General features: G+C 44.8%; 5 protein-coding genes across 5 annotated transcripts in view; 3 read left to right on the top strand and 2 right to left on the bottom strand.

The window, feature by feature from the left end:
- The window catches only part of LOC120949101 (uncharacterized), a 252,172-nt gene that overhangs the window by 142,138 nt on the left and 82,832 nt on the right, over positions 1-27,202 (bottom strand). The gene's annotated exons all lie outside the window — the stretch shown is intronic.
- LOC120951708 (zinc finger protein 239-like) lies at positions 26-4,048 on the top strand. Its single transcript, XM_040370562.2, has 3 exons — positions 26-292; positions 373-491; positions 561-4,048. The coding sequence occupies exons 1-3, from the start codon at positions 26-28 to the stop codon at positions 1,756-1,758; spliced, it is 1,584 nt and encodes a 527-aa protein (XP_040226496.2). The 3' UTR covers positions 1,759-4,048.
- Positions 6,911-24,610, top strand: LOC120951703 (sodium leak channel NALCN). Its single transcript, XM_040370554.2, has 11 exons — positions 6,911-7,939; positions 11,829-12,014; positions 12,087-13,556; positions 13,640-14,538; positions 14,612-15,662; positions 17,537-17,731; positions 17,888-18,105; positions 22,113-22,336; positions 22,473-22,746; positions 22,835-22,997; positions 23,072-24,610. Exons 1-11 carry the CDS (start codon positions 7,838-7,840, stop codon positions 23,930-23,932), a joined length of 5,643 nt encoding a protein of 1,880 aa, XP_040226488.2. The 5' UTR covers positions 6,911-7,837; the 3' UTR covers positions 23,933-24,610.
- Positions 24,594-26,022, bottom strand: LOC120951706 (zinc finger protein 93-like). Its single transcript, XM_040370560.2, has 2 exons — positions 25,800-26,022; positions 24,594-25,729 (listed from the first exon to the last, which is right to left on the bottom strand). The coding sequence occupies exons 1-2, from the start codon at positions 25,932-25,934 to the stop codon at positions 24,596-24,598; spliced, it is 1,269 nt and encodes a 422-aa protein (XP_040226494.2). The 5' UTR covers positions 25,935-26,022; the 3' UTR covers positions 24,594-24,595.
- On the top strand, positions 26,118-26,947 carry LOC120951707 (UPF0587 protein CG4646). The gene is made up of 2 exons (XM_040370561.2): positions 26,118-26,589; positions 26,658-26,947. The coding sequence occupies exons 1-2, from the start codon at positions 26,337-26,339 to the stop codon at positions 26,894-26,896; spliced, it is 492 nt and encodes a 163-aa protein (XP_040226495.1). The 5' UTR covers positions 26,118-26,336; the 3' UTR covers positions 26,897-26,947.

Genomic DNA, 27,202 nt, shown 5'->3' with positions numbered 1-27,202 from the left:
AAACTGTCGTAGGCCGCTATGCTGCATGGGCGTACTTTGTTTGCTGTATGGGCAGCATTTGACGCGCGTCGTTTGTTTACGCGTAAACATAAACAATTTCCTCTTTTTGTTCCTCAGAAGCGCTGCTAAGTTTTATCGTAAAGCAGACCTCGAAACTACAGCCGGCAAAATGCTCACGGTTTGCTGCAGAATCTGCTTGAAAAATACACATTTCAAACAGATGTTATCTCTGTTCGATACGTACAAGGGCTTCGTGATTCGAGATGCGTTGCTGGAACTGTTTCAAATCAAGGTAAGGTGAGAAATGGTGACCCCATGGAGCAAACTGCCTAGAGGCGAATTATCTATCCCTTGTTGTGCCACACTACACAGATCCTGCCGACCGAAATGTTATCTACAATCTGCAATGCGTGTGTGGCAAAGGTGTGCACTGTGCGAGACATCCGGGAAGAGTTCATTGCCCAGGAAAGCAAATATCAGGAAATTCTTGGGTAAGCATGGAGCCGTAATGTAAAAGTCGGTTACCACTATACCGTCCAAACTTGTTTCTTTAATTGCAGCACTGAAGTGCTCCAAGATCCAATACATTCTCAATCCCCACAAGCTTCGTCTACAAATGTTTCTGCTAAAACTGAACCCACCCCAACGGTGGAAAGTACCACCGAGGAACAAATTGTTGTGGCCACCAAAAGTACTGACACAGCGGTAGAGTCTCCTATCGAACAAGCGAATCTTGCGATCAACATCGATGGAAATGGTAAACTTCTACACGGACTGGGGCAAGTGTATGATTTAGATGAGCGGGATACACCACATAGCGACTTTGATGAAATGCGCGAACCCGAACCCGAAAAGTCGCCGGAAGTATATGAAATCACAAAACTCACAACAACTGACGACGCGAATGAGGAGGATATAGAAATCGCTAAAAAACAAGCGTGCAACGAAGAAAGTTCTAGCGGGAGTGAATTTCAGCTGTATTCGGCTACAGCAGCAAACAGTGAGGAAGAAACTTGTGATGCAAACTGCATGTATATCTGCGAACGCTGCGTAATGTGTTTTGAGACGGACGAAGCGTACGAATCGCATGCTTGCTCAATCGAGGAAGGGGAAAGCAAGCGTTCTTGCAAGAAGTTGCCAACCGGCGAGGACTTATCGTCGGACAGGAAACAGACAAAATATGTGAATCTCGCCGACATCCAGTACGAATGTCCGCACTGTTCGGTTTCGTACGAACAGGATAGTCAACTGCTACAGCACTGCCGCTTATACCATCTGGATGAGTTTGAAGCTTTTCGTTGCACCATATGTATGGCCGAGTATGCTACACAGGCCGCACTGACCGATCACAGCGAGTCGCAGCATCCGACCGGGTATCGGTGTCGATTTTGCAATAAAAAGCTTTTGAACTCGTACGCGCTGAAGAGCCACGAAAACGTGCACACCCGGCAGCAGTCGTTCAGATGTACCGTGTGCAGCAAGAAGTTTGCCCAATACACCAGCCTGTGGCGCCATATGGCGATACACAATGATATAAAGGCGTACGAGTGCGACATCTGCGAGAAACGGTTCCGACAGAAATCGGTGATGATAGCGCATCGCCGCACGCACACCGGTGAGAAACCGTATGCGTGTGAGGTGTGTTCGAAATGTTTCCGGGACCATAGCACACTGGCCAAGCACAGGCGTGTGCATGCAAAAGAGAAAAAGGAAACGTGTAAAACCAAAAAAGGGAACACGATTTGGAGTACATCTTGATGGAAGGAAATGTTCGGTTCCTTGGCCATATGCTTTAGTCAACAGTGACAATGCGGCACGATCCAACGGAATGAGCGAAATCTTGTAACCATTATGAAGGAACTAAACTATTTGCTACCTACAGTGACAACTTTCTATAGGATTTCTATAGGAAATTCGGAAAGCATGTATCGGAATGCCATGGGAATATTTTCAACTGTAATCTGTCTCGCGACCCAAAACAAGTTTGACATCACTGCCCTAAGATGAATTTAAGCTACTCTTTTTTTTTAGCATTCGTAGGAGCTTCAGTGATTCACGGAATACACTCAATATTTCAAAGCATTCTAATTGGTATACTTTGTAGGTGTATGTGATTTAGAAAAGATTTTGAAATCGTTTTTTGAAAAATTTACAAAAATCGCATATACTATTAAGCACGTGCCAATTAAAAAGCTATGATTTGATAGTTGGTACGAAATTTAAGTTTAACTAGTTAGTATAAAGTGTACCATAGGTTCAGTTAGGTTATGTTATAATTGTGGAAGTTATTGGTATTATTGTAATTGGTTTGTGAAGTTATTTTAATTTTTTTTTTGTTCAGAGGATAAGAATTTTTATTATAGAATGAGAACATTTTTATATTTCGAGCGCGCTTCACAAACCATGACTGTCACAACCACAAAGAACGCATTAAGATATCTAAGCTAAATGTCGATTCCTGTAGCACCTTAGTAGTGAAGACCCTACACTTTCACCGTCGATTGTTGGAAATTTAATCAATCTCCTAATCAAAATAAAATAATTTCATTTAGCTTTGAAAACATTAATGATTTCGGGAAACTTTCAATCTTTCTGTATGGCAGCAAACTATCACAATGAAGATAAAAATGTTTTAATATCGACGATAAACTACAACTACAGAGTAAAACATATCGGGAAAGTTGCATTTGTCGAACTCGTCCATTGTATGTTATATGCAATGAAAACAATTTTACCGATTTCACTGATTGCATTCCATATGCAAAACTATTTTTTACAATGTTTATGAAAATCAGATTTCCCATACAACCTGATGTTTTTTTTTTTTTATTATTTTTATTGTGGTGTCTCGAAACTATCTAATATACATCAAATACAGTGGAGCGTCGTTTATCCGGGGTACCTTTTATCCGGCTGTCTGTTTATCCGTGCTGTTAAGAAATGATAGTTTAATACAAAGGTGACATTGCGTGCTGAGTAGAGTATTTGACAAAAAATCGGATATCAGAGAACATTTTCATAACAAAAAAAGCTATAATTCATGGCCAATTTAAAATATTCTGGTTGGAAAACATGAAGTTTATAAAAATTGGCTAGGTTTTACCAAAACATAATATAAGTTTCCAAAAAATATATACTTTGACTCATTATCGATGTTATTTGAGTATCCGGGCGAGGTTGAGTCCCGATGAGCCCGGATATACGGAGCTCCACTGTTAATTCATTTGAAAATTAAACATCAGAAAACTGTGTTCACCACCAAACAAATCTAAAATCTAGGTTCAAGTATCGTTTCGAATCCGAATATGAAACAGTTAATACCTGGAACTTCCAGAGAATAAATGAAATCGTGAGCTATTTCTGGATCGGTATGGGTTCATAATCGGCTCGAGTTCCGGTGTAGGTTCAGTCTCAGTTTCACGTCCGGTATAAGTTCAGTCTCAGTTCCAGAATCGGTACAGGTTCATGATGGGTTCCAAGACCGGTATGACCAGTTTTGGTTCCTGGATCGGTATAGGTTCGGTATTAGATCTTGAAACAGTAAAGCTAATGTATTGGTGTCAGGATCAGTAAGGGGTTTGTTTTGGTTTAAGGTCTCTTTAGGGGTCGTCATAAGTTTCTTCATTTTAATTGGGTTGCGAGGCTATTTATTTCGACGCATTCTGAAGGGTAAAAGAGTTCTTTGAACCTGGCCAAATTAACTAGTTGTTCTTCTTTTTCTTTGGCTCAACAACTGTTGTCGGTCAAGACCTGCCTGTACCACTAATGGGATTGGCTTTCAGCTTAGCTTTTCGGTTTGGCCTTAATACGAAACTGGCCTCTTTTCTAGTTGTTAAAAATGGCAATACAGTCAGAATTCAATAGTAGAACGTTGTTAAGTTGGTATTTTTAGTTGATAGCTCGATAGTTAAATTAAAAAGCATGCGTTTGTTTATAAACTCGGTTTTTGAAAATTTCACACAAATCTAGACCGCTAGATTTAAGAAGCTCTAAGAAGGTTAAAGAAAAAAATCGGATCAATATGGAACCAATAACTTCAGAATGTATTTCTCTATAAAACTGCCAACATGTTACCCTCGATCCATTTGTTTTCCGACGGTTTGACGCTTATTTACTATGACCATCGCCATGGCATATACTTCAGTTCAATAATTAGTATGGAATGGCTATTGTGCTGAGGGTGCACCAATGAGTGACAGATAGTCCACCAGAATGGTGCCAAAATAGATGAATAGATGAAATACAGTCAGTCCAAAAAGTATTCGTCTAGCTGAATATTTTGCAGAAAAAGGCGAATTATGGTCGCAATAGGCATGAGGTGGTAAAAATAATCATGGGGTTTGATAAAGGGACTATCAATACACATATACTGCTAAAAAATAATCATTAAAATCGTGCAATAGCAACCAAAACGCATAAAAGCTAAAAAAAGTCCTTTGATGGGTGCGCAAAAAGTATTCGTCTATCAGGCTTTTGGCGTAATATGCTTAAGAAAACAAAGGTTATGAAATTAAAAAAAATGTCCTGATCTTGTTTCTTATTGTATTTATGACTATTGGTGACTACTTGCACAACGCAAGAACTCATTTGAACCTTTAAAAAGGCGTATTTTGACCCCTACATCCTACAAGCTTGTTCTAATTATTCTCTAGTAGAAAGATTGCATTTTCGTGCCACATAGCCAAGTTCCATTGAAAAATTGGCATCTTATATCATATTGAGAGTCTATTAAATTATTTTCATCAGTTTGGTTTTAGCTGGTTTGGTGTTTCGGGCAAATGACAATGCTCTGTATGTTCTCCAGCTTGACCGGTCTTGAAACATGTGGTACTTTTTAAGCACAATTTCTCATAACTGGCACCCAAAGTACTTAAAAACTGCAATAATATATTTCCTCATCTCGTGTCCTATCAATTTGAATCATTTTTATAGCTCCCCTTTCCTCAATGAGCCCTGGTATAATGACACCATGGCGTTACCGTTAAACGAGATTTTGTTGCTGCATCTTAGTAGACTGTTTGCGCTATACTAGACGGCGGCCGTATAACCTTGACGAGTTATACTTGATTTAATATGTTAGTTCAGCCTAATTTCAAATGATTTTTTTGAATTATTTGATTTGATTTGACCAGTTTTGGCCACTTTCTGCGTGTGGTATTATTCAAACAAAACATGTTTGTAACAACTCACCCATTCAAGGCATAACATGACCAGCTACAATGAAATGCAGTATGACCCATCAACCAAATGTGACCCATATATTTTCTTGTTCTTATTGGCCATCATAAATTGCACTGATTTCTTGGTAATATTTGATTTTTTGGACATTAAAACTGCTTCATTCGTTAGATTTACCGTCAATGATGGCTGCTTACATGGCAGTTTGTCATAAAATTAGTATCAGAAAATGACCAAACGCTGATCAAATGAAGGAACGAGGCCTCCCACACATTTTGTAACCTTCAAAAATGGGTAGGATAGGTTATGCATAGGATTAAGATACGATTTTCGCCATCATTCTCCATTCATTTAACTTCCCCGCCTGTAGTGACTCTCTGACCCCTTGAAGTGCAATTGAAACAACAGAATTGCATTAGTTTAGATAGAAGTAACTAGCTGATTGATAATAATAAATTTAGTCACGCCTGACGTAGTACTTGGCCAGCGTAAATGATTAAAAAGCTAGTTAGACGAATACTTTTTGCGCACCCATCAAAGGAATTTTTTTAGCTTTTTATGTGTTTTGGTTGCTATTGCACGATTTTAATGGTTATTTTTAGCAATACGTGTGTATTGATGGTCTCTTTATCAAACCTCTTCATTACTTTTACCGCCCCATGCCTGTTGCGGCCATAATTTGCTTTTTGCTGTAAAATATTCAGCTACACGAATACTTTTTGGACTGACTGTAGATTAAATTCGTTAAAATTCACTTTGTAATACATACTGCTAGTACTACTTTCATTACATAAATTATCTGCTGTTTTGGGAGCAGACTTAGAAGCAGTCCTTCTCAAAATTTTGTTCTCAATAGTTGATAGTACTGTACATTATAGTTTGTTTTAAAATTTACCAAACCAAAATGAAAAATCAAATTTATTGCTTTTTGCTACGTAAATTTCTACGTTTATTAGGAATAGAAAGCCTCCTTAATTGCTTTCCTATCGTATGAAGCGTACATTGCACTTCCGCTCTCACATCAACCGAAACCATAGTAACAGTCCATAGCAACGCCCAAAGCAGCATTCAATTTCCATGCTGGTACCACCATCGCCTACATCTTGCCGCACTACTGTTGGTAAACAACTTTTTACAACCAAACAGCTGACCCAATTTCCTGGCAAGGATACCCGAAACACAATTGCGTGATTAGTGATGTAGTATTCATTCAGGACGACGCTGGAGTAGTAAACAAACCTGTTGCATGTGATATGGTGCGTTTCTCTCCCAATCAATAGAGCGAGAGAAAGAGAGAGGAGGGAGAGAGAGAGAAAAAGAGAGAGAGAGAGAAGAAGAGAGAAGAAAATAAACGAAGAAAGAGAGAGTGGCGTAATTTTCTGTCATTTACATTCCCACAGCATTCCACAGGTGCCAAATTGGAGCATGTTTGGTGATAAAATTTATATTTTTGATCATGCGAAGCCTACCTAATTGCGGTTTTGTTTTTCTTAGTGCTAAATTTACCCGTCTATTACAAAAAAAAAAACAAGAAACATAGCACACATAACAGAAGACCTCAAAAACAGAGCGTACACTCGCGGTCACGTTTTGTAAATACTAAATGCTGCACAAGCGCACTGGAATTCCGGTTCCCAACGTCCCCTACCCACGTTTCGGAGCATCCACTGCTCCCCCCGTCTGCCTGGTTGCTCGCTCGCGCGCGCCCTTTTTCGCACGCATTTGCGCTCATCAAATCTCTCCACTGCTGGATAAAAAAAATGGTTGGAGCGAGCGCGGTACCGTAAGATCTGTGCCAAGTGCACGACGGTCAGTGCAGAATCTGCCTTCACCGCGAGTGCGTGTGTGCCTGGGCGCTCACACTCGCTGCTTCCCGTTCCGTTGTTGTTCTTGTTGTTCTTGTTGTTGTTACATCAGTGGCAGTTCATCTTTGCTTCCGGATCTTCCTCCCGGGTGTGGGGCGGGGTGTGTGTGTGTTTTTAAGTAGAGCATATTCTAAATGTTCCATCACTGCCTATAGTTTTTGATGAATGTGATGCATAAGTGAAAAACAGCAAAATACACCCAGATTAGTAATTCAAGATGGCAGCCATCATTGTGACATGTTGAGGGGTTGCAAAAATCTCACATCCCCGTAACCGATCGATAATGGTCCAGCAGTGAGGCTGAGCAAACGCCAACATAACGAGATGAAAGCGACGAAATCTTACTAAAGCATAAAACATATTTGCAAAGATGTAAGGCAAAGCAGCGTTTTATGATGCATCGATGCTGTGTGTGTGTGGTGAATGGTGGTGGTGGGTGGATTTGCCAGCTGTGGAAGCTGTAACACATCACGGTGCGGTCGCCATCTTGGACTGGTGATTTAATTTGGAAAAATCAACCCCTGGTCGTGGAAAAAGAGAAAAAATCATAGAGCGAGAGAGAGAGAGAGAAAGAGAGAGAGCCAGCGAAAGTGTGTGCGAATGTGTGCTTGTGCACTAAAGAGAAAGAGAGTGAGAGGGAGAGATCGTGATCAAGGTTAAGCGAATATTCTATCACAGCAACCACGACGACAACCACGGCAACAACGACGACGGCGTCGACGAACGCGGCCGCAGCGACGGCGGTATCGGGCCTCAGCGCGTCCGCGTCGAAGAAGAAAAAGAAAACCAGCAACATGTTGGGCCGGAAGCAGAGCATCAAGGGCGAACCGGTCCTGGCCGACTACGGCCCGGAAGAGTCGCTCAACGAAAGTGCGGACATCGAATGGGTCAACAAGGTAGGCAGTTTACTGTACGACGCCTCGCAACACCGTTTGCGCAATAATCCGGCACACGTGAGAAAGGGGGAGGTGGTAAACCTTCAACACCTTCACGCTCCGCTAATCCTTTCTGTGCTGTTGCCATTGTGCATTGTCGCCATTTCATATGGATAGAGCAGGGTGGGGGACAGTTTTCAAAGAAAACAACCGTAAAACAAACTGTTCCATTCCTCCACTCCCAGTGTACATGTGTGTGTGTGTTTTGCGTTGAATTAAATGTGTGTAGTTGTAATTTGGATTTGCGTATGTTGTGCGTGCGTGTATAGCTAACCATAATTGTATGTTTTGTTGTTATTGTTAATATCTCTTTATACATGTTATTCTCATTACTGTTGTTGCCTTGTTGTGGACCATCACCGTCGAATTGTAATCCCGTAAAAACAAATAATTCTGCCGCCTGTAGAGCCTCAACATCTTCACCATCATCATCATCATCTGACTCATCATGAATGAATAAAACTAACGATAGCGATTAAAAGCGAAAACTAAACTAAGCTAAACCACCTAAACGATAAACAAAAACCCCCAATGCTGAACATACGTAGTAGTGAAGGTATTTGTTTGAAGGAATTCACACCTTCCTTGAATGTTTTCATTTCAATATCCGTTTTCATTTTTGCTTCCATTTGTTCTACCATATTTTTTCATTCTTTCTACTTTCTGCCTGTGACACTACTGGCATGCGTCTTGCTTCTCATATGCTTTCCCCGTCTTTGCGTAGCGCACCATTCGATAGCCATAAACCTTTGCTTCCGATTCGCATTCCCAACCCGACGGGAATCGATTAATCAGTTCGATTCGGGCGCACCCATTTGTACTGGAGCGTCGGACGATATCGCTGTGTCGTAGTCGTATCGCACGTCCCACACCGCTCACTATTACTTTCACCGTAGCCATACCACTGTTTTATGTGTCACCAGCAATTTGGATGGCATTGTTTCTTGGAAGGCCGGAAAATGAAAGCGACAAATAGAAAATAAAAAAAAAAACGCCGATACTTCGGACAGGTGTTGCCGAGTGGCTGTCGTGATATTTATAAACCACGCCGCGCAGCTGCTCATATTGGGCTGCCCCCGTCCTGGGTGGCAGTTCCGATAACCGTTCCGCTCGGCACCCGGTACCGTTGATAAACGGGTGAAATGAGCGTGGCGTTGAACTTTGAAGGGTGTTTCGATTAATGGGTTGTAGTAGAGAGCAGGAAATTCATTTCACCCGTTCGTTAGACGTCAGACGACGACGACGACGGTAAGGTGATGGAAGCGCCTGGTGTTTTACACCAAAAATACCAGGCGTCTCCATCCAGTATTAGTTAATTGGTGTGAAAAAAACCAAACTAGGGCAGTTAAGCTTTCTTTTCCCTAAGAAACATTTCGTAACGTTTGTAATATGGCACTGGCATTAAGTATCTTCTTTTTGGGGTAGCGACCTATGCGAACATGCCAGCCTATACAGGCTTTCGAGACTTATTCAGTACCACGCAGCCAGAGAGCCAGTCCTTGCTAGGGGGGGATGGCCCATGTGAGGCTTGTACCCGGGCATGTTGTTACTATGGGACTACCCGTATACAGTATACGAGCTATATAATGTATCATAAATATAGTATTTTTTTTTTGTATTCTGGCTAATCGGTCGCGATGCTATATTTGAATATATAAAGCATAACAAATAATTAATAGGTAGGCAGATAATAAATAGATTACATTAATTTTACTCAAAACATTGCAAACAATCATGAAAATGCAACGATATTTTCATTCATATTCCGGGCAATTTCGAGCTCATGCTTAAAATTACGAACGTTTTGATTCGAATTCCGGACACCCTCAAAATATCGTCAACAATCTTCAAATTCACATACACTACACCTTTTTGGTTTTAAACTTCTTTTCTAGTCTGAACACTAAATTGCGATTTTCGGTGTGCTCCTTGATCGACAGAACAACGGGTTTAAAACCAACAGGGTTTGAGTGCTCTTTTTCTCTTGTTTTGATGCATTTTGTTTTCGAATCGAAGATATGCTACGCGAATAGACGGAATTTCCCGTACGGCCATCAATGCATTTCTCACATACAGCTTCAAATATCGTTGTTTTTTATTTGTTGTTAGCACTGTCTAAAATATATTTTTATGCAATAAATCCCAATTTGCTTCGGCTGCCCGGAATTAAAAAAAAAAAACAAGATAAAAAATCTTGCTTTGAATTCAGGAGAGAATTACATACGGGTTTAAATGAAATTCAGAGCACAATATGATAAAATACTGTTGTTTTCACGTTCATAACTACTTCCACAATGAATCACGAAGTATGTCAATGCTCGAAGACGCGATTAATATGAATTATCGAAGAAATAATACTGACGTCGATTTGAAGTAAAACTACTAAGAATGCCTTTGGTGGCTGACCGACCGAAAATATGTATTTACTATGGCATCAGTGCCTCAGACACATTTTTAATTAATTCTAGTACAAAGTGCTAATCATGTGCATTTAAAAAGCAGTATAGCCAGGGACTGGATATGAAGAAATTCAATAAAAACATGCCGAATTTCCAGAATTTGAAGCTATCCGTGATTTGAATCATAATAATATATGACGACGATTTGAATAAGCTCGTAAAACTACAAATGTAAACGCGGCTAATTACTCCAAACATTCCAATTATTTAAAAAAAAAGCCTTAATGTGTAGACATTTTTATTTGGGAGTTTTTAAACCATTCGAGTGGTAACTGGTATGTTAAAAGTAAGAACAAGCGTGAACTTACCTATACAGTCTGAACTCATTGGTTGAACTTCGATTCCCTGCCAACTATTGAATATGTGCTTTTTAGTTGGCACGTTTTTCCATACATAAAATTTATGAAATTTTTCTAGGCAGGCCAGATCTCAGATTTTTGTGAAATTTTCAATAACCGATTTTTCCATACAAACGCGTGCTTTTTAATTGAACTGTCAGAATTTGTGGGTTTTTTTTTGTAAATTTTTCCCACGTTACTACTCAACATCAGAACAAAATCGAAAAATCCAGCAATTGCTACACAGAAAACATTAATGAGGAAAGCTTAAGAGTCGAACCCATTATCGCAAGGAAAACTTGTAAAACATAATTACATTTAATGCTTCGAATTCAAATAAACTACTACTACTACTAATTGAACTGTCAGCCAACTATCGAGCGTTCAACTAAAAAGCATGCCAACTAAAAAGCGTTCAACTATTGAATTTTGACTGTATTACAAACTTTGCTTTAATTTATTCGCTTCAATAAAATTCTTCCTTAATTGCTTTTGATATATGTAGATATATTTAATAGAAAAGCTTTTTTTCTTTATCCTGACAAAAACTGTATGTTTTACCTTGAAAAAATCATTATGTTGCTATTTTCGTCCCGCCCCGAATCTCCATTCCAAAACCAATCATTCATTCCTCCCCATATAATGATAGTTATTCCAAATGTAAATGCGTTGTTTTTGGCATGCTCCTTTTAACGCTTTGCTTTCGCATGTCGAGAACGAGAGGAATGCTAAAAATATAACCCTAAACACCAAACACATCTAAATGCAAAAAAAAGGCAAAACGGTCACTCAATCTAAAAGCATGCTCAATGCTCCGGCGTTTTGTCGGTACCGTAAACCGATGATGCATGGCATGAAGTCACCATAAATCCTTGCCAAATCGATATCGCCTCTATATGTATATTCTTGCGCTACGAAAAGTTACTCCCTGCTCGTTCACCAACGCTGCCAAAGGCTGCCAACGGCTGGAACTAATCCCTTCCATTCCTCTTCGTTTCATCGGTCCGCTTCAATGGTGTGCTCCGACTGTGTTTTCGGTCATCGCACCCGTAGCTGTGGGTCCGCCGGCTGATGCGACTGTGTGCCTTGATATCGCTGACGTCCGTGTCGCTAAACACACCGAAAACCTTCGAGCGGCACCCGTTCCTGCAGTACTGCACGTTCTGCTGCGACTCGGTTGCTACGCTGCTCTTCACCTCCGAAATGATAGCCAAGATACATATCCGCGGAGCATTGCGGGTGAGTATAGTGATGTAGGAGTGTTTTGTATCATCTGTATCCAAAAGGCAACCATTTTCCCTTTCCCGGTAGGGCGAAGCACCATACTTTAAGGACCACTGGTGCCAGTTCGATGCTTCCATGGTGCTGTTTCTGTGGCTCTCCGTCAGCCTGCAGGTGTTCGAGATGCTCGGCATCGTGCCCAAGTTCTCGTACCTGAGCACGGTGCGGGCACCGCGGCCCCTCATCATGATACGCTTCCTGCGCGTCTTCCTCAAGTTCTCGATGCCCAAGAGCCGCATCAATCAAATCTTCAAGCGCTCCAGCCAGCAGATCTACAACGTAACGCTGTTCTTCCTGTTCTTCATGTCGCTGTACGGGCTGCTGGGGGTGCAATTTTTTGGCGAGCTCAAGAACCACTGCGTGCTGAACACGACCGAGCCGGAAAGCTTGACGATCAACTCGCTCGCCATCCCGGACACGTTCTGCTCGCTCGACCCGAACTCCGGCTACCAGTGCCCCACCGGCATGAAGTGCATGAAGATGGACTTCCTGAGCAACTACGCGATGGGGTTTACCGGGTTCGAGGACATTGCGACCAGCATCTTCACCGTGTACCAGGCGGCCTCGCAGGAGGGCTGGGTGTTCATCATGTACCGGGCGATCGACTCGCTGCCCGCCTGGCGCGCCGCCTTCTACTTCAGCACGATGATCTTCTTCCTGGCGTGGCTGGTGAAGAACGTCTTCATCGCCGTCATCACGGAAACGTTCAACGAGATACGCGTCCAGTTCCAGCAGATGTGGGGCGTGCGGGGCCACATCCAGAACAGTACCGCGTCGCAGATCATCACCGGCGACGATAGCGGCTGGAAGCTGGTCACGATCGACGACAACAAGCACGGCGGCATTGCGCCGGAAACGTGCCACACGATCCTGCGCTCGCCGTACTTCCGCATGCTCGTCATGACGGTCGTGCTGGCGAACGGAATCGTCACGGCAACGATGCACTTCAAGCACGACGGTCGCCAGCGGCAGGTGTTTTACGAGAAGTACTACTACATCGAGATTACGTTCACGTTCTTTCTCGATCTCGAAACACTGTTCAAGATTTACTGTCTTGGGTGGCGCAGCTACTTCAAGCACTCGATACACAAGTTCGAGCTGCTGCTAGCGATCGGCACAACGCTCCACATCATCCCGGCGCTGTACCTGAGCGGATTCACCTACTTCCAGGTGTTGCGCGTGGTGCGCCTCATCAAGGCGTCGCCCATGCTGGAAGGCTTCGTGTACAAGATCTTCGGACCGGGCAAGAAGCTCGGTTCGCTCATCATCTTCACCATGTGCTTGCTGATCATTAGCTCCAGCATTTCGATGCAGCTGTTTTGCTTCCTGTGCGATTACACCAAGTTCGAGAGCTTCCCGGACGCGTTCATGTCCATGTTTCAGATCCTGACGCAGGAGGCGTGGGTCGAGGTCATGGACGAAACGATGATAAGAACGAGCAAAACGCTCACGCCGCTCGTTGCGGTCTACTTCATCCTGTACCATCTGTTCGTGACGCTGGTAAGTTGTCGCTTTGTCGCCGCTTTGCTTGATTCCCATTTCCTTACTAACAAACACGCGCTTCTTGCGCACTCTCCCCACAGATTGTGTTGAGCTTGTTCGTGGCGGTCATCCTCGACAATCTCGAGCTGGACGAGGACATCAAAAAGCTGAAGCAGCTCAAGTTCCGCGAGCAGAGCGCCGAGATCAAGGAGACGTTACCGTTTCGGTTGCGCATTTTCGAAAAGTTCCCCGACTCGCCGCAGATGGCGATACTGCACAAAATCCCGAACGATTTCACCCTGCCGAAGGTGCGCGAATCGTTCATGAAGCAGTTCGTGCTGGAGATGGAACCGGAGGACCTGGAGGGCTACCAGCGCCCGATGCCGGAGTGTTGGGATTCGCGCATCGCCTACAAGAAGCACCGCCCGATCAACGTGATGAACAAAACGGCCAAAGTCTGCATGGTGGGCAGCGATCTGCGCAAGCTCGCGATCACGCACATCATCAACGACTCGAACAACCAGCGGCTAATGCTGGGCGACTCGTCGATGCTGCCGGTGGCCGGCACCAAGGCGGGCCTGAAGCCGCAGGGCACGATCACGCAGACCAAGCCGTGGCGGGTGGATCAGAAAAAGTTTGGCTCCCGGTCGATTCGGCGCTCGGTGCGGAGCGGTTCGATCAAGCTGAAGCAAACGTACGAGCATCTGATGGAGAATGGGGACATTGGGGCGGCGAGCCGGGTCACCTCCTCCCGGGCCAGACCGCACGATCTCGACATCAAGATTCTGCAGGCGAAGCGGCAGCAGGCGGAGATGCGCCGCAATCAGCGCGAGGAGGATCTGCGCGAAAATCATCCCTTCTTCGATACGCCCCTGTTTGCGGTGCCCCGGGAAAGCCGGTTCCGCAAGATCTGCCAGCGGATCGTGCACGGCCGATACGATGCGCGGTTGAAGGATCCACTCACCGGGAAGGAGCGCAAGGTGCAGTACAAAAGTCTTCAGTAAGTATCGGGCTAATGGGGCGGAAGGTTTCCGGCATGGATGGTGATCGTTTCCCTTTGAATTTCCTCGTAGTAACTTCCTCGGACTGGTAACGTACCTCGACTGGGTAATGATCTTCGTCACGACGCTGTCCTGCATCTCGATGATGTTCGAAACGCCGCAGTACCGCGTGATGGAGCACGTTGCCCTGCAGGTGGCCGAGTACACGTTCGTCATCTTTATGAGCCTCGAGCTGGCGCTGAAAATACTGGCCGACGGGCTGTTCTTCACGCCGAAAGCGTACATCAAGGACGTGGCGTCCGTGCTGGACGTGTTCATCTACGTCGTGTCTACCAGCTTCCTCATCTGGATGCCGCGCCAGGTGCCGAGCAACTCGTCCGCCCAGCTGCTTATGATACTGCGCTGCCTGCGCCCGCTGCGCATCTTCACGCTCGTGCCGCATATGCGCAAGGTGGTGTACGAGCTGTGCCGCGGCTTCAAGGAGATACTGCTCGTCTCGACCCTGCTCATACTGCTGATGTTCATCTTCGCCAGCTACGGCGTGCAGCTGTACGGGGGCCGGCTGGCCCGCTGCAACGATCCCACCATCGAGAAGCGGGAGGACTGTGTCGGCGTGTTTATGCGGCGCGTGTTCGTCACCAAGATGAAGCTGACGCCGGGCGTGAACGAGTCCTACCCGTCGATGCTGGTGCCGCGGGTGTGGGCCAACCCGCGCCGCTTCAACTTCGACAACATCGGCGACGCCATGCTGGCCCTGTTCGAGGTGCTCTCGTACAAGGGGTGGATCGATGTGCGCGACGTGCTGATCAAAGCGCTCGGCCCGGTGCACGCAATCTACATCCACGTGTACATCTTCCTGGGATGTATGATCGGTCTGACGCTGTTCGTTGGCGTGGTCATTGCCAACTACTCCGAGAACAAGGGTACCGCACTGCTGACCGTCGATCAGCGCCGTTGGTGCGATTTGAAGAAGCGGCTAAAGATTGCCCAGCCGCTCCATTTGCCGCCCCGGCCGGATGGCCGTAAGTTCCGCGCCTTCGTCTACGACATTACGCAGCACATTGCGTTCAAGCGATGCATCGCCGTGGTGGTGCTGGTGAACAGTATGCTGCTTTCGATTACGGTGAGTTGGTAGCAGGCAGCAACAAACTATCATTGAACTTCCTAGATCTTCTTCTATCTCCTCATCCATGATCTCCGGACAATCTGTCGTTACATCCCCAGAAGGTTTATGCTCTGTATTTGCATCACATTTTTTCCAATGGTTTTTCTCATACTAACGTAAATAATCATAACTTATCCGAAGCCCTCTGTTATTCTTCTTCCGATGTATTCGACGTTACTTACTTACTTACTTATCCGGCACTACAACCGCTTTGCGGTCTTGGCCTGCCTCAGGAGTGTCCGAAACCGCTCACGGTCTCGCGCCTTCGTCTGCCAGTCCGTTATCCCGGCCTTAATGGCGGACGCCTCCACGCCATCTTGACGTACTTTATTCTATTCGACGTTACTTTACTATTTATCACCGAATCAGATATTTTAACTGCCTTATCCCACATCAAACATTCTTCATCCCCAAGTCCCATCGACGGTATCCCAATATCAATTCTTAAATGTGTTAGTGATATTATCGCCCCTCATTTGGTTGCCTTGTTCAATGAGTCACTTAAAACTGCTTGCTTCCCAAAGATTTGGAATTCTTGTTGGCTAGTCCCCGTTTTCAAAAATGAGACAGAAAATTAGTTTCCAATTTCAGATGAATATGTAAACAAAATGCCTGCTCAAAGATCAAAATGCCTTAAGGCAGGGGGACACTGTCCGTACTCGCTAGTGTAATTTCGATTTTCACTAGCGTATCTGGTGGCGGCTGACCGAAGCATTTTGCCAAACAATTTGGGGCTGCTCCAGAAAATACGTTATTTTTCTATGTTTTTTACTTAATTCGTACGAGAAAAGTTTTGTAAAAGGTAGATACACATGTTCTGCACGCATTACATCCATTTTTGCATTGAAAAACGAGATCCGCCACGAACATTACCTCGATGACCAAAAAAGCTTCCACCAGCCGCAGCCAGATGCGCTAGTAAAAATCGAAATTACACTAGCGAGTACGGACAATGTCCCCCGGCCTTTATATCATCCTTATCTGATTGTATATCTCTTCAAAGACTTTTGAATCTTCTCTCTATATGGTGTGTATCTAATGATCTTTTGTTATATCTCCCTAAATGTACTGTTATATCCTTCAGCGGCTCGACTATATCTTACCCATATTCTATTAAGAATGTACAACAGACTCCGTCTAAAAGATCTTGGCATTATACTCGATGAACGACGTTCATTTACTACTCATCTTGAGACAGCATTTAGTAAGGCCTTTGGTGCTCTTGCCATGTTACGTCGAATCGGAACATACTTTACGGATCCTCATTGCTTTAAAGAGCTCTATTGCAGCTTAGTTCGACCCATAATTAAGTATTCTTCAATTTTATGTTCCCTCAAACTCAAATCATAGGTCTCGAATCCCTAGAATCACGTCGTATGTAATGGCAACAGCGTGTTTTATCGCATCGATTCTCCAGCACCAAACAGACTAGCCCGGCTCTTCTTTCCTTAATCAATCTTTACGTCCCTCCACACTCTTTTCGACTCGAAACTCCTCTTACTATAGAAAGAAGACGCATTCAATTCGGGAACTTTGATCCACTTTTGCAATACATACGCTCTTTCGAAAAAAAAATCTCATTTGTTGGATTTCAATTGTTCATATGCCTCATTCCGCTCCCGCTTCTATTTACTCCTAATCCTTCCTAACCCCCTTTACCCCATTTACTCCTAATCCTTCCTAACCCCCCTAACGGAAAACTGATCAATTCCGTAGCTTTTAATTTGTAAGAGAACAAGTTAAGATATCCTTATACCTTATACCTTAAGTAGACAATTAACTATATTGAAATTGAAATTGAAAAACTCTCTCTCTCTCTTTTCGTTTCGCAGTGGACGAAAGACGAAGTACACACCGAGCGGCTGGTGATCGTAAGCACCATCCTCACGTTCGTGTTCGTGATCGAGGTCGTCATGAAGAATATCGCCTTTACGCCGCGCGGCTACTGGCAGTCGCGCCGCAATCGGTACGATCTGCTCGTCACCGTCGCCGGCGTTGTCTGGATCTTTCTGCAAACCACACTGCGAGTAAGTGAAAATGCATCCACCTTCCCTCCTCCACACGGTGAATCCAATCACAAGCGGCTCGGTATTCCAACCTGGTATTAATTTTTCCGAATCTTGCCTCATCATAATGCCGCCGCGGTCCGGGGACAATCCACTACTATTCCACTACGCCACCAGAGCGATTTATCATATTTCATTGGTTTTATGGTTGTCATATTGCGATTTTTCACAATAACTGGCAAGCATACGACCTTGAAAATGTTAATGCTTACCGTCGGTGTGTCGGTGTGCAAATCGTTCTTCATCATCTTCGGCATGTTTCTGCTGGTGTTCTTCTACGCCCTCGCCGGTACGATACTGTTCGGCACGGTCAAGTACGGCGAAGGCATCGGCCGGTAAGTAACAGTGCGGGAGCGAGGCGGACCCAATATATCCCGCTAGCATCCGCCTGCGCGCGAGTATATGTGTGTGTGTGTGTGTTGTTTTTTCCCCCACTTTTGTTTTTGTCCGTAAACGGAACCCAGTTGTTCAAGCCGGCGAGTGATCCCTTCTTTCGCTCACCGAACAACTCGTTTTTATTAAACACCTGGGGCGTGCTTTGTTGATTTGTATCTTTTTTGTTTTGTTTTGTTTTGTGTTCCTTACAACATTTGGTTCTTGCCTTCCCCGAGTCCTTTTCCCCCTCCCCGCCCCCTTTGTCACTAAATTAGAACACCGACTAATCGGCCAACCGATGGGCCCAAACTGGTATTAAATTCCATGTATCGCCTTAGTGATATGTTTCACGTACACGTGTTATTGATCATTCGTCGCCTAATGTCATCAGTTCGCCACACCATCATCCGATCCCGCAGATCGGATCGGCCATGCTTTCCCCACTCCCCTCTCCCCCGGCATTCCTTCTTGATCCCCTTCCCCATTGAAGGCAGGCAGCCCGAGAAGTAAGCTTGCCGCAAGTGCCGCAAAACGTGGTTCCGGGTGTGCGCCGAACCACGGAACCGTTTGGTAGAGCAGCAGAAGCAAAACGAAATAGTTACACACTACTCCAGCTGCCACAGAGTTGCCGCCGACCAATGCTGAACGAACTGGGACACTGGGCCTTCCCGTGCCACCTCGGGGATCCGGTGTGAGTAAGCTACACTCAAACCTCCCTTCCTCTTGTGTTATCCTCCCTAACGGAGGTTCGTTGTGTGAGTGTGTTTGTATGCGCGTGTGTGTGTGTATGTGTAGCTTTCCCACTTACCACTCCCGTCGGCGCAGGATGGTTCCCTGCTCTGTCCCATCATTCCGGTGGTGCACTGGTGGTAAGCTTTCGAGGCAAAATTGTTTGGCGCATTCGGAATTTGTGATTTAGTGAACCTACTGCTCTTCTCACCCTGACCACTGTTGAGTATGTTGTTGAAATAACAGAAAGAGAGAGAGATACAGAGAGTGAGCTACCGATAGATTAAACAGATAGATTAAATAACGAAAATGCCACCAACCACCGGATAAGTGATGTTCGTTCAGCATTTGCCGCACCGGCAACGGTTTTCGGCCCAGTTGCGGCCAGCTTACGTTCGACCCCACACACATGGTACATGTTGTTGTGCTTGTGCTCACCCATTCATCTGCCATCCATCGCTGTTATCCGTACTTTAAATTTCATCTTCGTGTGTGTGTTTTTGTTTTGTTTTAATTTTCCGTTCCTTCCATCCACAAATGTGTTTTGGTTTTATGTTGCGCAAATTTCGTACCAATTTAATACATTACGCATTTCGCGGGGGTCCTTTTTGTACTGTATTAGCATGAGGGAGGGCAAGATCTATACCTTCAAAGCAGCAGAAACAGGAGCAGTTGATCAGGTGATAAATGTCAGACAGCAGCCGTTCTTACACGAAATTAGCTTACGCTCTTGTTACTACTATCAGCTTGGGCTCGAGCCTAGCCAGATGTTAAACCGTTTCTTGAGTGTGTCCATAGAGCTTCCGCTTTAGATAGGATTTAGATTGAGCTTTCGAAAGCTCGTCCCTTTGCGCTAGCTCGACGTTCCAGCAGGACCGTTCGTAGGTAAATGGTGCCGAGAGTAAGTGCTTCCGATTTCAACTCTGTGTTGCTTTCCTACCATGTTCGTATGCATACAACTCGAATGCTGTTTCTGTTCCTATCCCTACTATTTGTTTTTTGCAAAATCACACATTCTCTTTCTCCCTCTCTATCTCTCTAACGATCTACGTTTCTGTATCGCTGCATATCGCGTGAGTTTATTGTGTCCAAGCACACGTACCTTCTTCTCCTTTCTCAACCTTTGTCCGTTCGGTATTTGTTTTTCCACCTTACTACACACCAGCATTTTTCTCAGTGTTATTGATTGTTTGTGTCCCTTTATGTCGTGTTGAGCATCGGTTTGAAACATGTTCTATTCTACTCTCAAATAGAGTCATTTTGAGGATCACAGCTCGTTCTACAAAAAAAAACTTTCTTCTAGCGAGTACCTTGGCTAAAGTGAGAAACCAAGTGTAAACAAAAATAGAATGAACTGCCGCAAAGTGTTGTACATGTGCATTTGGAATGGATTGTAACTGCTTTGCTGGTATGGTTATTGTTTTGTTTTATACCATGTACACATGTACCTTGGTGTACCACGAGAATTCATTTACAATTTTAAAAGATTTTTTTATGAATCGTTAAGATACATTTAAATGTTTTTAATTAAACATTAGCTTCAAAATGTTAAATCGTCTTTGAAGTAATACAAATTTCAGCACTTCGGTCGAGTTTATCGTCAGATGAAAGTAAATAGCGATATAAATCCTTTCATTATCATGAGAGTGTTTACAAAAAATATCAAAATAACAATTTTAAAGAGCTTAATTTATTTAAAGAGATTTATTTATTTAAATATATAATTTTGAAAAAAAAAACAGTATAAAGTTTCCACAGCTTGTTTAGAAAATATCAAATGTCGTTTTGAGAGGATTAAACATACAATATCGATATTTATTTAATTTAAACCAACGTTGATAATATTTGTTAGACCACCAAAAAGTCCCAAAAAATGGGGAAAATGCCAGAAATTGCCACAAAAAAATATGTATATAATTAGAGCATGGCAGTTCCAAATCCAAAAAGTATCACTAAATTAAACGATATTTTTTTAGAATAATCTGATAAATTCTTAGAAACACTTGATCATTTATATCGAATATAGAAAAACCAATCAGTAATTAATTAAACACGATTACGTCACACAATAAGGAAATTGTCAAAAAGCAATACTAGAACATTGAAAGCATAGCATATGCCCGTTGCTTTTAAATTTTCAAAGCAATGACTATAGAGATAGAATCAATACAAGTATGTTTGGCGACAAACAATCATCCTGTCAACAATCAGTTCAGCGATCAATTATCTCGTTTAAGATGCATTTACATTTACGTGTTTTTCTTTACTATTTGTCATTAAAATTTGCCACCGTATTTGCTACTTCAAGCTATTAATTTACCAAGTTTAAAATGTTCACACAATTTCAACCACCAGACCTGTGCTTTCGTTTGCTATCCAATTGCACACACACACCAGCAGCTCATAGTTCATCTGGCACTGAATCCATCGTCTATATCACTATATAGCGTCTGTATCGTACATCACTCCTATAGACAACTCTAGTTCTGTTAAACGAATTTAGTAGACTACCGCTATTGATATAGTGAACCGTTTCATAGCCAATCCTCTATGCGTATCTCTATGCGTGTTATCCTTGATCACCATCCACACAGTTCATTCCCTCACATTCGATTGCTCCTGCTCGTGTAATGTGTACTACTAGTGTGTACTTTTGCGTATGTATTTTAGTCAACTCCCTTAAAAAACGAACGCATATTTAACGAAAACAGTAACGTTTCCTGCCCTGTTGCTACCGTTTTCTTTACCGTCCTTCTGTTTGTTGCTTTCTATATCTTGCTATATCTTTCGATAGTTTTACCGTTTTACTCCGTACTAATTTGCATACATTTTCTTCTCTTCCCTTCCAAACGCTTCATTCTTCGCTATCTTCTGACGCAAACAAAAAAAAAATCATGCTCATAATTCGCTATACCTTTTTTATAAAATCCCTTTAAATGTTTGTGTGTGTGTGCATTTCGTCTTGTTTTTTTTCTAACTTACGCATCTTTCGGTTGTTTACTCTTACTGTATTTTTTTCTTCTAAATAACATTCAATATAATCAAAAATGCTCCTGCACTCTTCTCTCATTTATCGGCACATTTTTGTGCAACATACTCATTAACCCATCTTCCCTGCGCAATCGAACAATCTTCGGCGCTGGAATTTCGCCCGACCACATGCTTTTGTACCCACCCACCCACACACACACCTACACCTACATACATGCATACGCACACTTTACGATTCCATCCTTAGGCGGGCAAACTTTGGTTCGCCGGTGACCGGGGTGGCGATGTTGTTCCGCATCGTAACCGGCGAAGACTGGAACAAGATCATGCACGACTGCATGGTGCAGCCACCGTACTGTACGCCGGCCGCCAACTACTGGGAGACGGACTGTGGCAACTTCACGGCCAGCCTGATCTACTTCTGCACCTTCTATGTCATCATCACGTACATCGTGCTGAACCTGCTTGTCGGTAATGTGTTACAGCAAGAGCGATAAGGGGCGGTGGAGGGACGGATCAAGAGTATCAAGATCCGCAAAAGCCTTCGTCTGCATCCTCCATGTTCCTCTGAGCTAACTTGTATCCTTCCTTTACCCTCGCACTGTAGCTATTATCATGGAGAACTTTTCGCTCTTCTACTCGAACGAGGAGGATGCGCTGCTGTCCTACGCCGATATACGAAACTTCCAAAACACCTGGAACATCGTGGACATACACCAGCGGGGTGTGATTCCGGTGCGGCGCGTCAAGTTTATTCTGCGCCTGCTAAAGGGCAGGCTCGAGTGCGATCCGCAGAAGGATCGGCTGCTGTTCAAGTACATGTGCTACGAGCTGGACAAGCTGCACAACGGCGAGGACGTCACGTTCCATGACGTGATCAAGTAAGCAACGTCCCCATGGGAAGTGGATGAGAGCATGGTTTTATTGGTTTTGTTTCCCCCCCCCCCCCCCCCCCCCTTACCTTACCAGCATGCTTTCGTATCGGTCGGTCGACATACGGAAAGCGCTCCAGCTGGAGGAACTGTTGGCACGCGAGGAGTTTGAGTACATAATTGAGGAGGAGGTGGCCAAGCAGACGATTCGCACCTGGCTGGAGGGTTGCTTGAAAAAGATTCGCGCAAACAACGTTGCGGTAAGTGGTGCCGTTTGCTGTGTTACAATTACGTTTACATGCGTTCAACATTTTCATTCGTCTTGTATTTTTAGAAGCAACAAAACTCGCTCATTGCTGGGCTGCGTGCAACGAACGATCAAAAGCAGCAACAACAGCAGCAACAACAGCAGCAACAGCAACAACAACAGCAACAGCAGCAGCAACAACAGCAACAGACCGGTACCACGACAAGCAGCCAACAACTGGCACAGCAACAGCCGACCCCTGCCCAACCGGCGCAGCAACAGCAGGCCACGCAAACGCAATCCCACCCCTCCCAAGCGCAATCGCCGTTGCAGTCGTCAACCACCACCTCCCAGGCGCCGTCGTCCGCCGTGACCAGCCCGGGCCAGCTGTCGAAGCAGGCGGACGAATCGCCCACCGGCAAGGATGCGGTGGCCGGACCGGACCCATCCGACACGATCACCGACCAGACGGCGAAGGACATTGAGAACAATGCGAAGAATCGCAAGAAAACGGCCGCCACCGTACTGAACCGGTCCGACTCGACCGGCTCGAGCAGCGGGCGCAAGTTTCTCGCCCCCACCCTGTCCGATCCGCAGGCAAAGAACGAGAAGGACCGTTACCTGAGCAAGAAGAAGCAACAGCGCGCCCCACCATCGATCAGCGTCGGCGTGAAGGCGTCCCATTTGAGCGAAATCGGTGGGCACAGTTTGCATCTGCACTACCATCACAGCAGCTTCAGCCATGGGGGTGAACATTCGCCCCATGCGCCACACCACCATCATCTGCACCATCATCAGCAGCAGCAGCAGCAGCAGCAGCAGCAACAGCAGCAGCAGCAGGCAAATATGAGCAAATTTGGCCACTCGCAGGCAAACATGATCTACGAGGTGCACGACTGGTGGCAGGAGCAGGTCCTTAGCACGCACAGCGAGGAAGAGGACAATTGAGACGAATAGGAAAAGAGTCAGTATTAACGCATGTTTTCCAGCAACCACCGGACCTGGCCGACCACTGACTGGTTGGGGGTATTGTTTTGTTCCCTCCTCTCTAGGTCAAAGTATAACGAGGGTATTAGAGTGTACGAAGGATTGGTTTTATAAATGCAATTGATTGCACTTTTTTTCCTTTTAATTCGATATTGGATGTATTGTTATCGTTAACAGGCTGATAAAGCTAGGGAGCTAGTAGAGCGATAGTCGTTAGAGAGTGTTGTTAAGCGAATGCGTATTTGTTGGGCCAGTACGTACAACGAGACTGCTTGTTAGGCAATCGTGCGAGATTATGCAAGCGAACGATACAGCCAAAGAAATGTACTGCCAACAAGCGGTGTGCCGCGGCAGCCATGTTAAGTCAGAGTATTAAAGCCAAAAGTTAGTCAAGACGACCGAGGCTGAATAGCTAATGCTTGTTTTCCGTTCGACACGTAGCTTAGAGTATGGTTAGGACCTAAAGTTAACAGATAGAATGAGCAGTACTTACGTACGCACGTGTGTATGTTTTACCTCCGTAGTCAGCCAGTGTCTGCGTAGCAAACGAATGCCAAACTGCTAGTTTCACACACTAAGTGATAATAAATCTACTCCTAGTGGAAGTAAAAATGAGACGAAATTTTAGCACGAAAGCAACCACTTCCCACTGACTCTTCTTTTATTCGCACGCTTCGGTCGTTCGTCCGGTACACGTTCCAAGCTGCTGCCGCTGTTGTCGGTGGGCTTTTCTTCCCCGTGCAGCAAGCTGTGTCGTTTCAGCTCCCCCGACTGGCGGTACGACAGGCCGCACGGCTCACACTTGAACGGTTTCTCACCGGTGTGAATCATTAAATGGCGGGTAAGGTTTTTCTTCGCCGTAAACTTTTTGCTACAAATTTCACACTCCGGCTGTTCCCGCTTCGGAGTGGCAGATTGCTCCCTGCTGATAGAGCTGTTTGCTGTGCCTTTATCGTCCGATCTGCGACCAATGGCGGATCCATTTGCTTTGCTATCCTTCTCCGCCATACGCTTCAGCTTAAAGCGATGCATTTTCCGTTCGTGGGTTAAACTGTTGGTCCGCTTGGGAAAGCGTAACGGGCAGATGCGGCACTTGAACGGCCGTTCGCGTGCGTCGTGGAAACCGATGTGTCTGCTCGCTTCCCGTACCGTTTTGAACACCAGCCCGTCACATTCCGAGCAGGCGTAGGGCACCTCGCTGAAGTGGCTCGGCAGATGGTTGGTAAATTGCAGCGAATTCTCGAACACGGTACCGCAAAAGTAGCACTTGTGTTGTGGCAGCTGCCCAGGGGTTGGCAGGTTCGGTTTGGGCTGTTCCGTTGCCAATGCTTCTTTCGGCTCGGATGCGCTAGTTTTACTGCACTGTGTCTCCTCTTTCGTGGCCGATTCATCCTCTGGCTCGTCTTCACAGTACAGCTCGGTTGATTCGTCATCGAAGGTGTTGTCCTCTTCGGAAGAGGGGCAAAGCTTGCTCAAAAGCTCGCCTGTTGATGCGCTCGTTTCGGTAGCAGTTGGTTTGTTCCGTTGTTGCGCTGATTCAATCACGTAGTTGATTGATGCATTTTCTATTTTAGCACACTCTTCGTTGCCTGAGGCGAACACCTCATAGACCAGCTCTTCAACAAAGCTACCGGGCGACGGACTGATTTGTTGCAATTTACCATTGTTCGTCACAAATAGTTGCTTGATTTTGTTCACCGTGTTAATGCGATTTACGCACTCAATACAAAGCGACTGCAGCCGTTCGTCTTCCAGGATCTGGACGGGGGGAAACGAACGACAAAAAATTAACGATCGTACGGGTAGTTTGCCGCGATGGTACGCTTACCTTTATAGCGAACAGTTCGTCGATCAGCTGCGACAACACTCTACCTTGGTAGGTGTCGAACACCGAAAACACGAGCGAATCGGTAGGTGGAATATTTAGGCACAGTCTGCAGGCGGAGGACGATATTGAAACCATAATTTTGTATTTCTTGCCGACAGTTGAGCAAAGGGACCATTCACCGCACTCCAACCAAGATTGCTTTGTAAACAACGGAACCGAACCCCTTCAGAAACGTTCGATGTACTGTGGGCCAGCTGCAAGCAGCTCACTGGACATAATCAACGCACTGTAGCTGTCAAAGGAAATATTTTGAAAACAAAACGAGAGGTGCAAAAACAAAGCTGAAAACTTTACTGCACACATTTTTTTTACGATTTTGCCGGTGTTAAAACGGCGTAGCGATTGTACTTTCCGCCGTTTTACGTAAATTACGCGGCCGAACCGTGTAAAGGACACAAGTAAAGCGCTGGTTTTGGCGTGGCGCCCAGGAAACTTCTAGACAGCGAGTGTTGCACACGTACTGCATCGCAGCCAAACATGGGAAAGATTGGCCTACAGATTAAGGCAACGCTGGAAAACATCGAGACGCTGAAAACGAACCATCCGCACTACGCGTTCTTCCTGAAAATCAAATGCACCAACTGTGGCGAAGTGTCGGACAAGTGGCACGATCTGACCGAAGGCGAGCACGTCAACGAGGATTCGCGCAATCCGAAAGGATTCAATTTCTACATGAAGTGCCGTATGTGCTCGCGCGAAAATAGCATCGACATCATTGAAGGCTCAAACGGTAGGTAGAAGAAGTCACACAGAAAAGCCGCGGGGCGAGCATGCTAACACGAGCGTCGTTCATTGCAGCAAGCTACACGGAGCAGGATTCGGGCAAAAAGAAGACGATCGTTGCGTTCGATTGCCGCGGTGTGGAACCGATCGAGTTCAGTCCCCGGACCGGATGGATTGCGAAGGCGACCGAGAACGGGCCAACATTCGAGGACATCGATCTTTCGGAAGACGACTGGGTGGAGTACGATCAGAAGAACAACAATTCCGTTGGTGTGTACGAGTTTGAGTCCGATTTTATCAAGATGAAAAAGTGAATAGTTGTTTGTTGAGAGGCAATAAGAAACCGTTGGATAATCACATCCGGAGAGAGATTGGTTTTCATTTCGTTTAGCTGAATTTCTCTTTCCACACCACGCAGAAATGTTTTCGTGCAATCAAATAAATTGAACCAAAACGATGAATGACACCACTGTGCCAAAGCATTGTGTTTATACAGCGTTGTTTCATTCTTCAAAACTATTTTTCGGAAGACCGAGATGTTTAATTTTATATTTTATTTGGTACGATTCTCATCATAATGAATGTAAAAAATTGCTTCTTCGAAATAATTTCATTTTTGC

This window comes from Anopheles coluzzii, chromosome 2 (genome assembly GCF_943734685.1).
Source record: "Anopheles coluzzii chromosome 2, AcolN3, whole genome shotgun sequence".
Lineage (NCBI taxonomy): Eukaryota > Metazoa > Arthropoda > Insecta > Diptera > Culicidae > Anopheles > Anopheles coluzzii.
Note: the sequence above shows the minus strand (reverse complement) of the source record. Positions and strands in the feature narration are given on the sequence as shown.